The 12,359-nt window shown below is 40.7% G+C and overlaps 1 protein-coding gene across 3 annotated transcripts in view; it reads left to right on the top strand.

Moving 5' to 3' along the window:
• Positions 1-12,359, top strand: part of ASAP1 (ArfGAP with SH3 domain, ankyrin repeat and PH domain 1) — a 370,981-nt gene that overhangs the window by 289,081 nt on the left and 69,541 nt on the right. For all 3 annotated transcript variants that reach the window (XM_074943850.1, XM_074943849.1, XM_074943852.1), the window contains 2 exons: positions 5,576-5,739; positions 7,507-7,640. In XM_074943850.1, coding sequence (XP_074799951.1) covers positions 5,576-5,739; positions 7,507-7,640 — 298 coding nt within the window. The remainder of the gene's footprint in view (positions 1-5,575; positions 5,740-7,506; positions 7,641-12,359) is intronic.

Here is a 12,359-nt window from a genome sequence, read left to right on the forward strand (position 1 = left end):
ATTGTTACTGCACAAGGTGAGTAACTTCTTTGGCTATATGCACCTCACGGATCAGATCCTGTGCTTCACTTAGAACTAAATCAAGAATTGCCTCTCCCCTTGTGTATTCCAGGGGTATCTGCTCCAAGAAGTAGTTATTGATGCTAGTTGTATCTCTGTCTCTGGTCCTGAGGTGACATGTAACCAGTCAATATGAGGGTAGTTGAAATCCCCCATTATTATTGAATTTTCTATTTTTGTAGCCTCTCTAATCTCTCTGACCATTTCACAGTCACAGTCACCATCCTGGTCAGGTGGTTGATAGTATAGTCCTACCGCTTTATTATTGTTATGTATTATTATTCAAGCATGAAATTTCTATCCATAGAGATTCTGTAATTCAGTTTGATTCATTTAAGATTTTTACTATATTTGACTCTGTTTCCTTTCCTTCGCTCCCCCAATAGCGCTACCTACTCCTGTCATTCCTATGTATTTTGTACCCTGTTGTTACTGAGTAGCAGCCGTGTTAGTCTGTATTCGCAAAAAGAAAAGGAGTACTTGTGGCACCTTAGAGACTAACCAATTTATTTGAGCATAAGCTTTCGTGAGCTACAGCTGACGTGAGCTGTAACTCACAAAAGCTTATGCTCAAATAAATTGGTTAGTCTCTAAGGTGCCACAAGTATTCCTTTTCCTGTTGTTACTATGTCCCATTATCATCTTTCCACCAACTTTCTTTAATGCCTATTATATCAATAGCCTCACTTAATACCAGGCTGCCATAAATATAAAGGGAAGGTAAACACCTTTAAAATCCCTCCTGGCCAGAAGAAAAACCCTTTCACCTGTAAAGGGTTAAGAAGCTAGGATAACCTCGCTGACACCTGACCAAAATGACCAATGAGGAGACAAGATACTTTCAAAAGCTGGGGGGAGGGAGAAACAAAGCCTCTCTCTCTGTCTGTGTGATGCTTTTGCCGGGAACAGAAAGGGAATGGAGTCTTAGAACTTAGTAAGTAATCTAGCTAGATATGCGTTAGATTCTGATTTTTTTAAATGGCTGAGAAAATAAGCTGTGCTGAATGGAATGTAGATTCCTGTTTTTGTGTCTTTTTGTAACTTAAGGTTTTGCCTAGAGGGATTCTCTATGTTTTGAATCTAATTACCCTGTAAGGTATTTACCATCCTGATTTTACAGAGGTGATTCTTTTTACTTTTTCTTCCATTAAAATTCTTCTTCTAAGAATCTGAATGCTTTTTCATTGTTCTTAAGATCCAAGGGTTTGCGTCTGTGTTCACCTATGCAAATTGGTGAGGATTTTTATCAAACCTTCCCCAGGAAGGGGGGTGTAAGGTTTGGGAGAATTTTGGGGAGGGAAGACGTTTCCAAACGGGCTCTTTCCCAGTTATATCCCTGTTAGACGTTTGGTGGTGGCAGCAATAAAGTCCAAGGGCAAAAGGTAAAATAGTTTGTACCTTGGGGAAGTTTTAACCTAAGCTGGTAAAAGTAAGCTTAGGAGGTTTTCATGCAGGTCCCCACATCTGTACCCTAGAGTTCAGAGTGGGGAAGGAACCTTGACACAGGCAATCAAGTTCATCCATCTTAGTATTTAGACTTCTTGCATTGGTACACAAGCACTTATAAAATTTGTCAATATTTAGTTGTCTGGCTTCATATGATGTAATTGAGTGGGACTCTTTTTCATTTCAGAGTTTCTCTTCAGTTCTTATCTGTACTTTCTCAACTTATATTCTCTCTTCTTTATTAGGACATAGAGTATCCCCTTGAATAAATTTTCCCCTAAGAAACTGTGTGCTTCTCTGTCCAAACCATGTGCTTCTCTGCACCTGTCTGCTTTCCCCGAGCCCTTAGTTTAAAAACTCCTCTAATACCTTTTTAATTTTTCATGCCAGCAATCTGGTTCCATTTTGGTTTAAGCGGAGCCCATCCTTCCTATATAGGATCCTCCTTTCCCAAAAGGTTCCCTAGTTCATAATAAACCTAAATCCCTCCTCCCAATAACATCATCTCATCCATGCATTGAGACTCTGTAGTTCTGCCTGTCTTTCTGGACCTGCGTGTGGAACTGGAAGCATTTCAGATAATGCTACCATAGAGATGCTGGATTTTAATCTAAATTTGGCCTCCGGGACCTCTCTCCTGCCTTTCCCTATGTCATTTCTACCTGCATGTTCTATGAGCACCAATTTCTCCCCAGCACTGCACATAAGTCTATCTAGATGTCTCGAGAGGTCCACAACCTTCGCATTCTGCAGACAATTCACTGAGCCAGTCTCCCAATCATCACAAGCCCAACTGTCAATATTTCTAATAATTAAAACCTCCATTACTATTACTCGTCTCTTCCTAATAACTGGGGTCCCCTCACCCGGAAAGGTATCCTCAGTGCGAGAAGATACCAGGACATTATCTGGAAGGAGGGTCCCAATTATGGGATTGTTTTCCTCTGCTCTAGCTTGACGTTCTCCTTCCTTGAGACTTTTGTCTTCCTTAACAGCAGAAAGGCTATCAGGTTGGGGGTAGGACCATGCTACTGTGTCCCTGAAAATCTTCTCTAGATACTTCTCTGTCTCCTTTAGCATCTCCAGTTCAGCTACTCTGGTCTAAAGAGCCAGTAGTCTGTCTCTGAAGGCCTGCACTGAATGTACAGGTATGTAGTCCTACGTGCTGCATTCAGTGCAAAAGAATGGATAGCCCCTCACTATACTGCTAGACCCTGCGTGTATTATTTTTAGTCTTGCAGGATTTGTTTATTTTATTTTATTGTGTGGGTGGGGATGGTGGTTATTGTACTAAGTTTAGAGTATTTTTATTAGGTGTATCTGGGTCCAACAGTCCCTCTCGCAACTCCCTTGCAAAACTTCCCTGTTCACTAGCTCCTCTAGTTGCTTAGAAGCTGTTTTTTTTAAACTCCTGTTCTCCCTCAATTAGCCCTGCCATCTTGTCAAGGGATTCTAAAGGGATTAGGAATCAAAGATAGCAAACTAGAACCTCATTAGCAAGTTCTCAGCCTAGCCTAGCAGGCTACTTGGCTCAGCACACAGCCCCCAAAACAGAACAATGACAGAAACCTGTGGGCAATAAGGGAGTCCTAGGAGAAAACAGAAAGCTGTCCAATATCTAGACATCTGAGGAAGAGAACAGCATGGAAAACTGGGCAACTACTTAATTGAGGTGGAGATTGCAGAACCCTGGTCTGTAATACAATTGGACAACTGTGCAACCGGTTTTCATTAACACTACAAATTTATATCTGATCATCTTTGCATATTACATTGAGTCCAGTGGCTTCATACAGTGAAGCAGAAGCATTCTGTGTACTTCAAACAGAAACTGTACAAAACAACAAAGCTATAATTAAAATAGAGAGAGAACCATAGGACACCTGGTAATGTCATATTGGGTTAAAATGCCATTTTACTGTTTTGAGGGTTTGGGGGAAGAGGTTCTGCAGTGAATAATGTATATAATATATTTCTGCCATTTTGGAGTATTAATGATCAATTGTGTTTTATAAATGGGATGAATGTTTGTGTTAAATTAGCCCTGCTGATAATCTCTAGCTACAGCACACAGTATGATGCTTTGTGCTCTAAATTTTTCAGAGATTGCATCAGGTGATATGCAGTTATATGGAATTTTTCATTTCCTTGGCTAAAAGGAATAAAAAGAGAATTGTTATTGCTGTATGTAACTGTAGTAAATAAAAGAATGCTTGAAACACTAATCAAACCTCTGGTCTGCTCACACATCCAATTTTTCATCTAATTTTCATTCCTTCTAATAGTGATTGAAAGTTGCTTTTTAAATTGCTATTGTATATCTGACATTCGATGTTAATTTCTATTTATCGTAATTGCAATTAAATTGGAACCATAATAACTGTAGCTGCTGACGAGTTCTTTAAGCCAGTTGCCAATTTCTAAATGAACAGATATTTCAGCTTGTACATTACCTACATTTATCTGGATTATGCTAATATCAGAAGCCAAGAATACTTCCTTTTTGTTTTGTTTTCACAAACTGGTCTTCATTAGCAAAATTGCAAATGACTGCCACCTAGAGTGTGTTTATATATTTTACTTTACAAATTCAGATTATGTGTAGCACATGTATTGTTTTCTGTACACAGAACTATAGAGGGAAAATATTGGAAATGCTTACATTTCTCAGGGGTGGGAGGGGAAGGGGGCATGTTAAACTGGCTTTTACTAACCTTCCTTTGCAAGTTTTTTGGAAAAGACCATTTGTTCCCAGATTCATCTTTTGCGCATTAATCACAAAACAAAAAAGTGCATATGTGAGTGCAAATACAAATTCAGGCCCTGATTCTGCAAACATTTATGATGTAACTTTATTTGTATGAGTTCCCCATTAAACTACTTATGTCTCTAAAGTTACTCACATATGTTAGTATTTGCACGCTAGAGACTATGAAATTAAGTCTAAAGTTTCATCATCAATCCATTCAGTTGAACCTAGACATTACAGCACACTGCAAAAAAACAAAACAAAACAAAAACAAAAAAAAATCACACATTGAGTATAGAAAGTTGAAATATCTAAGCAGGAAATTGGTTAAGAAGAGCTTGAGCATTTTTAGATAGAAGTGTGCTATTTTATCTGCTTTAGCTCCAAGTAACAAACAATTACTGTAGCTGAAAGGGATTGGAGGGAAAAAAACCTGTTTTTTGTTCTTATTTTGATTTGTTTTTTCAGCTTGCTAATTTGATATATTAGACAGCACTTAGTGTGTAGCCATTTTTTCTAAATCCCTTGTAAAATCTGTCAGTCAATGGCCCCTCTTAGTTTGGGACTTTCACACAACAGGAAGTGAGAGAAATACACTTTTAAAAATAGGGAAATGTTGTTGTATAAACCTTAAAAATCAGTGGGTAGACTCAGCACAGATATAGTACCTGAAACAACTTTTAACTCTTTGTTGATTTGTTTTAACTTGACTGAGTTGCAGATTGATATCTGTAAGATCACATTACCAGTTATAATCTTAATGTTGGCCACTACTGTTACTCCATTACTCTCTATTCTCATCTTTCTCCTCCTTTCTAAAATCCTGTCCCATTTTTACTCCTGACCTGTCCCATCTATTTGGCCTTCATAGTCCTTGTATATGGGCTATTATAGCAAAAGACTCAGGGCCAGATTTTTTAAAGAATTTAGGTATCTAAAGATGCAGATAAGTGTCTAGTGATATTTTAAAAAGTGCCTAGGAACCTAAATTCCAAATCTGGCCCTTAGTCTCTATCCACTCCCAGGCTTTAACCCACTTCAGAAACCAGGAATTATATATGATGGCACACATTGTTGCAGTACATTAATTCAAACCCTTTTTGATGAGCAATTTAAAAATCGTTTTCCCTTGTTTTACTTTGTTCCTCCTCTCATTTTTGTTTTACTTCTGCTTTTTTTTTTTAACTTTTCAGTCTCTCTCACAGTATACTCCCTCCCCTCCACATCTACCCTGTTCTTTCACCTGCAAACTTGCTATAGTTTATAGGTAAAGTTGTATTTGTAAAACAATCTTCATAAAAACCCTTCATTTTATACTAGATGGATATCAGTATTGACTAACAGTAAAGAAGAAGCATTAAACATGGCATTCCGCGGAGAGCAGAGCACAGGGGAAAACAGTTTAGAGGATCTAACAAAAGCCATTATTGATGATATACAGAGATTACCCGGAAATGAAGTCTGTTGTGATTGTGGATCACCAGGTATCTTAATTTACATGAATGTCACCAAATGTCTTATTTCAAGCAAAATAACATTTTTAAAAAGTTTTTAGAGTGCAGATTAACTTTCTAAGCAATATGTAGATCAGCCTTCAACCCTAGTTTAAAAGAGCAAGTGTTCTGAGTCTCATCCGTCACTGTTGTGTGTTGTCTGCACTCAGTTTCAGCAGTTCAAGCCCCATTGTGGGATTTGAACTGCTGATGTTGTTGCACTCTCTCCAGATCCGTATTTCAATGGAATGGAAATTGCTTAGCATCACTGTTTTTGTAAGCTACTTACTTGGAAGTGAGTCGTGCTCAGGCAGTGATTAAGGAAGATGTAATCCTCCAGCAGTCTTACTCTTGGATCTCAGCTTCATAGCATGAGACTTGTGGAATTACCAAAGATCTTAAAATTTCTGACCCTAAGGACAATGGTAATAGGGCGATGCACAAACCATCCCCTTATTGGTTGGCAATTAAGCTGAGCGATTGACACAACTGTCAATAGGGTGTCCTGGTTCATGCTTTATCCTTTTACCCATCGGTGCCAAAAATCTTCAGAGCTTTGGTAGTTTTCCCAGATTTGTGCCAGGAAGCAAAGACTCAGCGTAAGAATCCTTTTGGAATGATCTCTTCAGAGCAGCAGAATTATAGGTCAGTCATTTTCCCTTGTCTGAGCTTGAGGACAATTAAGAGTTATAAATCATCGTTGAGCTACTGAGTTAATAGTGCTTGATAGCTGCTGCTTTTGTATCATAAGGAGGTTCCTTAGAAGGGAGGTAGAACGGAGGACTGGGGAAGATAGAAGAATAATGTCTCTGGCAGGTAGCTGATACCAATATTATACTGAAATACTGGTAGCTACATTCTACAACGATATGTACATTAGAAATGTAAGTAGAATATTGCAACCATAGAAAAATACAGCTTTTCAAATACTGAAAGATGATAAATAGTTTGTAGTTTATAATTTAAATCTCTGGAAATCGGGGGAAACATGTTTTTATTAACCTTTGCCACCTTGATTATAATGAAGTCCTAAGCATCTGTCCTCTTTTTTCTTGTTTTAAACTGTTGACTCAAGACTTCACATAGTGGGCACTTAATTATCCCCCTGGTCAAGGAAGACTGAATGAGGCTCATTTTGAACCACTTGACTTTCTTGTCTAATCTGCCCATGTTATTGCTGTTAAGTGGTCCAAGAAAAAAAAAACCTCTCACGGACTGAACATGCTCATTTTGCAACATACATGATGTGAGAACTATTTGGGTATTTAGTGTAGGGATGCTCACATGGCAGTGCAGAGCACTATTACTGGGCCAACCCTAGAGTTTAAAGTTTACCTCTGTGGATGTCCATTCCATCTATAGTGAAGTGTTTCTTAATTGAATCTTTATGAAAAAATACACTTAGAGCATTAAAAATGAAGGCCAAAATGGATACATTTGGTGGGCCGGCATTACATTTAGGTGCCTAAAATATGTGTTTAGGCGTCTGGGTTTGAAAATTTTGCCCTAGATGTTTCTAGATAGGTGGTGGATTTTTAGGAATATACAGACTTAATTCTATTAATGGAAAAATGCATTTTATTAACTTTTTGGTTCAGTTTGGTTATGAAGTTTGAAAAAAAGCATCAGATATTCATAATTAAGTTGCTTCCCCTAAGAGGAAAGTCATTTTCATTGAGGAATATTGTTTTTTACAGAAAATAACTTTCACTCTTTTTAATATTTGCTAAATATTTTATTTCTCAAACTCTTCTACAGATCCAACTTGGCTGTCAACGAACCTGGGCATTTTAACCTGTATAGAGTGTTCTGGAATACATAGGGAAATGGGTGTTCATATTTCTCGAATCCAGTCTTTGGAACTAGACAAATTAGGAACGTCTGAACTCTTGGTGAGTCCCTGTAGTTTGTGTATCTTTAATCAGATACTCTGCATATAAAGGATACTTCCTGGTATAGAATAATGTACTGTTACTTATTTTTTAAAGGACATGTTTTGTAGAAAAAAGTATATTCACATTTTGCTAGTACTGTGGAGAAGGATTTATCTTGTACTACTTATACTTTTGTCCATTTACCAATTTTATTTTCTTAGTGAATCAAGTTTTTCCCTAATGATGTATTATTAACTGCTGCTGTCAGTACTAGTATACTTCGAATATTACCTTTCGGTAGGTAGTCTTGATCCTGAATCAAAAGCCACTGACAAAATCCTTGCACGATAAGAGAAAGGAAGCTAATTGCAATCAACAAGAGAGTTCAGAATGTTTCCATTAAATTGCATAGGATGAAACTGTAATTTGAAGGGAAAGATCCTGCACTGATGTTAAGAGATACTGTGAACTGGATGTGGGAGAAGACAAAAGTGAAGTTTGACATGTTTCAAACAAAATATGTGTGACCTAGAAAAAGATTTATGTTTTGCATAGGAAATTGTGAAAAGTGTGTGTGTGGGGGGGGGAGAACATGTAAAAATTATTAGGATTTAAGGAGCAGGTAATTCTGAAGTTCTCTTAATGATGGTCCCTATGTGTATTCAACTCGAGGTGCGCATGCACACCATGTGCCTGAGACCAGAAGATTTTTCATTAGCAGTGTTCATTGATCCATACCTGCACCCTCTGCCTCCTTGTGCTCTGAACTGAGTGCATAAAGGGTGGTGCTGCCTGACCACCTCTCCAGTTCCTTTTTACCACCCCTTGTCTCAGATGGAACCTCTCCAAGTGTCTACAACTTTGCTAACATTCCTGCTTCAAATTCCAGGTTTTTTTAAATAGTTTACCATTCTCTAGTTATTTAGTTTTTAGTATTTAGCTATATATTGTTAGTAGGAGTTTTACCCCTCATTTGGGTACTTAGTATGCCCAAGATCCCCAGTTTCAAGTCCTGTGTAGCCTGCCCCCGGGTCTTCCTGGTTAGTGACTTCCACACTTGTTTTTATTGCCTTATCCCCTCCAAGTGCATCATCTGTCATTCATTTCCTCTCTGAACCCAGCAATATCGAGCATTGAAATTCAGAAGATTCCTGGTGGAACTCCCCCTGATGACCCAGTTCAACCTTGGGTCATCAGATCCCTCTGTGCATTGGCCAGAGTCACTGTATTGTGCCCATCCAGCCACAGTGCTCCCAGACTCCAGATCATCAGAGGGAAGAGCTACAGACTGCAGGAGGCAGAGCAGGTGGGAGCACTCTCTCAGAAAACTAGAGAAATCCCCTCCCAAGTCATGATCCAAGAAGTGAACTTCTTTCCTTGCTGCCTCCAAGTCTGGTGGGACTCTGCACCCTGCTATAGGTGTGTCAGGAGCTCACAGAAAGCATAGGCCTGTCTCGTCAGTGCTGAGAACCAAGAGTGCCCTGAAACTGTCAACTGCTGAAGGGCCTGGACCAACTCCAGCACAGGTGAGGGAAAGAAGGCAGCCACCCACATGGCTGGTATCATCCCACAGCAAGAAGAAGGATTCAGCAGTACCAGCTCTCACTGCCTGATCTAAATTAGCACCATTGGCTCTGCCAGTAGGTAGAAGCCCTTCCTGCTCCCCTTCCTCAAGGACTGGATGTACTGTGCTTGATGACCTGGCTGAATATTCTGATCTGGAGTCACTAATCCTCTCAGAGCCGATTATCACCAGAGAGTTGCTCACACTGCTGAACATTTGCTGGTACCTGTGGTCCGCTAGTGCAATCTGAGGACTTATAGTCTTCCGGAAAGTTTGAGACTGAGACAGTGGGTCCACCGACAGTACCAAGAGACAAGATTAACTCCAACAGAGGTTCCAGAGGCTCTTGAGAACCCACCCAATCCCACAGGATGCTGCCCAGCTCAGGACCAGTGGTATCCTTCCCCATAACACCACCTGCTTACCCATATGGTCCTTTACACTGAGATCTGTATCTAAGACCTCCTGGGTACGGAGGATCAGACAGAAGTCACCTCATAAGGAAGAACCCCAGCCCACTGAGGAACACTATGTGGAGGAGGAGCAACTTGAACCAACAGACCTACTCTCCCCAGCAGCATTTTTATTTTCATCTCCTGTTAAGGCGACTGCACCTCCCTCGCCATCACCATGCGGTGACTATAAGCAGTTCCAAGATCTGAGGAGAATTGCAGATGCACTCCAAATTCCCCTGGAAAAAGTTCAGGATACCACTTGTAAGTTGTTAGATATCCTCCAGAGTGCAGCCCTAGCAAGATGGCACTCACAATCAACAAGGCCATATTAGAGCTGGCCAGAAAAAGTCTAGCACAACCCAGTCACTTGTGCCCCCCACTCTGAAAAGAATGGAGAAGAAATACTCTGTTCCTTCTAAGAGGATGAAAAACTTACCTTCACACCCCACACCGAACTCTCTAGTTGTATAGGCCATCACTGAATGTAACAGACTACACCAACCTAAGTCTGCTGCCTCCAACAAGAACACCAAGCAAGTAGACCTCTTCAGATGGAAGAGTTTCACCTTGGCTAGCCTACAATTTTGCGTTGCAAATTATCTAGCCTTGATGTCTAAATATGATTTTATTAATTATAAGAAGTTTTTTTGAGTTCACAAACTACCAACCCGAGGAGCTTGATCGCATTTTCAAGCCAGATCGATGAGGGTCAGGTGATAGCTAGATCGTTCCTTCAAGCTTCGCTAGATGCAATAGACATCACTTCTCACTTCATGGAGACTTCTACTGTCACGAGACAAGCTTCATGGCTCCAGTCCTCTGGGTTTCCAAAGGAAGTTCAAGCCACTTTGGAAGACTTTCCCTTTGAGGGCAACCACCTGTTCAGTGACAAAATGGATGAGTCATTGTATATTTGTGAGGACCGTCATGCAACCCTCTGCACCTTGAGTATATACATCCCAGCACCTTAGAGAAAATACTCCACATCACCACTGTATAAGCAGTGTCCCACTTCTCAGCTCTTTTACTACATAAGGGCCGATGAGCCTTCCAGGAAGCACCAGAGTGCAGTGCAGCAGACAGAACGTCTCTGTCATTCTCTCACCAGCCCCAGGCTCCTGCCAAGAAATCTTTTTGACGGGACCCTTGAGAGTCACAAACCAGCCCTCCTGCATCCACACTTCATTTAGTAGCCACCTGGCCCATTTCTCCCCAGCATGGCATCATATCATATGTTGCATTAATAGGTCTCAGAAATTGTCACCACCAGATATCTTATAAAACTTCTGTTCATCCTTACCAGAAAACATCCCTGCCTGTCTCTTTTCAGGGACCCCCTCTCATGGGAGGATATTCAGACAGGAGGTAGATCCATGCTCCAGCTGGAGCTATATAGCTTGACTCTCCTCAGTACAAGGTAAGGTGATTTTGTTCACGATGTTTTCTCATTCCCAGAAATACCCTTTCTGGATCTCAGACAACTGAATGTCTTCATCCACTGTTAAGGATTCAGAATGGTCATCTTGCATCTCTAATCTCCTCTTTGAAGAAAGATGACTGGTTTGCAGTTCTCAATTTAAAGGACACCTATTTCCACGTACACATATGTCCAGCACACAGGAGGTTCCTGCACTTTATGGTGGGCCTAAAACTTTATCCATACGGAGTACTTCCTTATGTCTCTCAACCATCCTGAGAGTTTTCACAAAAGTACTATCTATTGTGGCAGCATACCTACATAACCAGGCCACTCCAGTATTTCCCTACCTCAACAGCTGGCTGCTCAGGGGTTGGTCATACAGAGAAGTGCAGTCAATGTCCTATCCCTTGTCAGTGTCCTTCAATCCTTAGGGAGCCTAGAAAAATCCACGTTAGTTCCCATGCAAATGATAGACTTTATTGGAGCAGCTATGGAGTCAATTACAGCCAAAGCATACTTACCCCAGGACAGATTTCAAGCTCTGAGGGACTTCATCATCTGTCTTCGACTGAACCCTCAGATGACAGTGCAATCCTGCCTGATCCTCCTAGGCCAGATGGCCCTGTACGTTGACTCCCTTTGCAAGGCTCCATCTCCAGTGTTTTCAGGTGTGGTTATGCTCTGAGCAGGGATAGCCTGGTCAAGCAAGTCTCACTTCCCCACTGTATTCTGACATCATTCATCTGATGGGAAGACAGAGAAGCTGTGTGTAGGGGTTCCCTTTGTTTCCCATCTAGACACAAAGAAGCTAATTATGGATGCCTCCCTATAGAGTTTGGGTGTGCATCTGGGCAAAAATGGCTCAAAAATGGACCCAGCAAGAATCCAAGATTCACAAAAAACTGCGAGCAGTACACAAAGCCTGCAAAAGATTCCTGCCATTCATCCATGCCCTGTATGTTCAGGTCATGTGAGACAATATGATTATAGTATACTATATAAACAGAGAGTGTATGCCTCAGAGGTGATCAAGCTGTGAAATTGATGCATCTGGCACCAGATCTGTCTCTCAGCAGTGCACCTCCTCGGAGTACTGAACATCCTAAGGAACAGCCTCAGCAGGAACATCCACAGAGACCACGACTGGATGCTTCACAACTCAGTGGTACAGCACATCTGACAGTGGGAATTCCCTTTGTGGATGTCTTTGTGTCGGAAGAAAACAAGAAATGCCCGGACTACTGTTCTGGAGCAGCTCAGGGACACAATTCCGGAGGACTTGCATTCCTAGTACACTG

The sequence above is a fragment of the Natator depressus genome, chromosome 2, assembly GCF_965152275.1.
Source record: "Natator depressus isolate rNatDep1 chromosome 2, rNatDep2.hap1, whole genome shotgun sequence".
Lineage (NCBI taxonomy): Eukaryota > Metazoa > Chordata > Testudines > Cheloniidae > Natator > Natator depressus.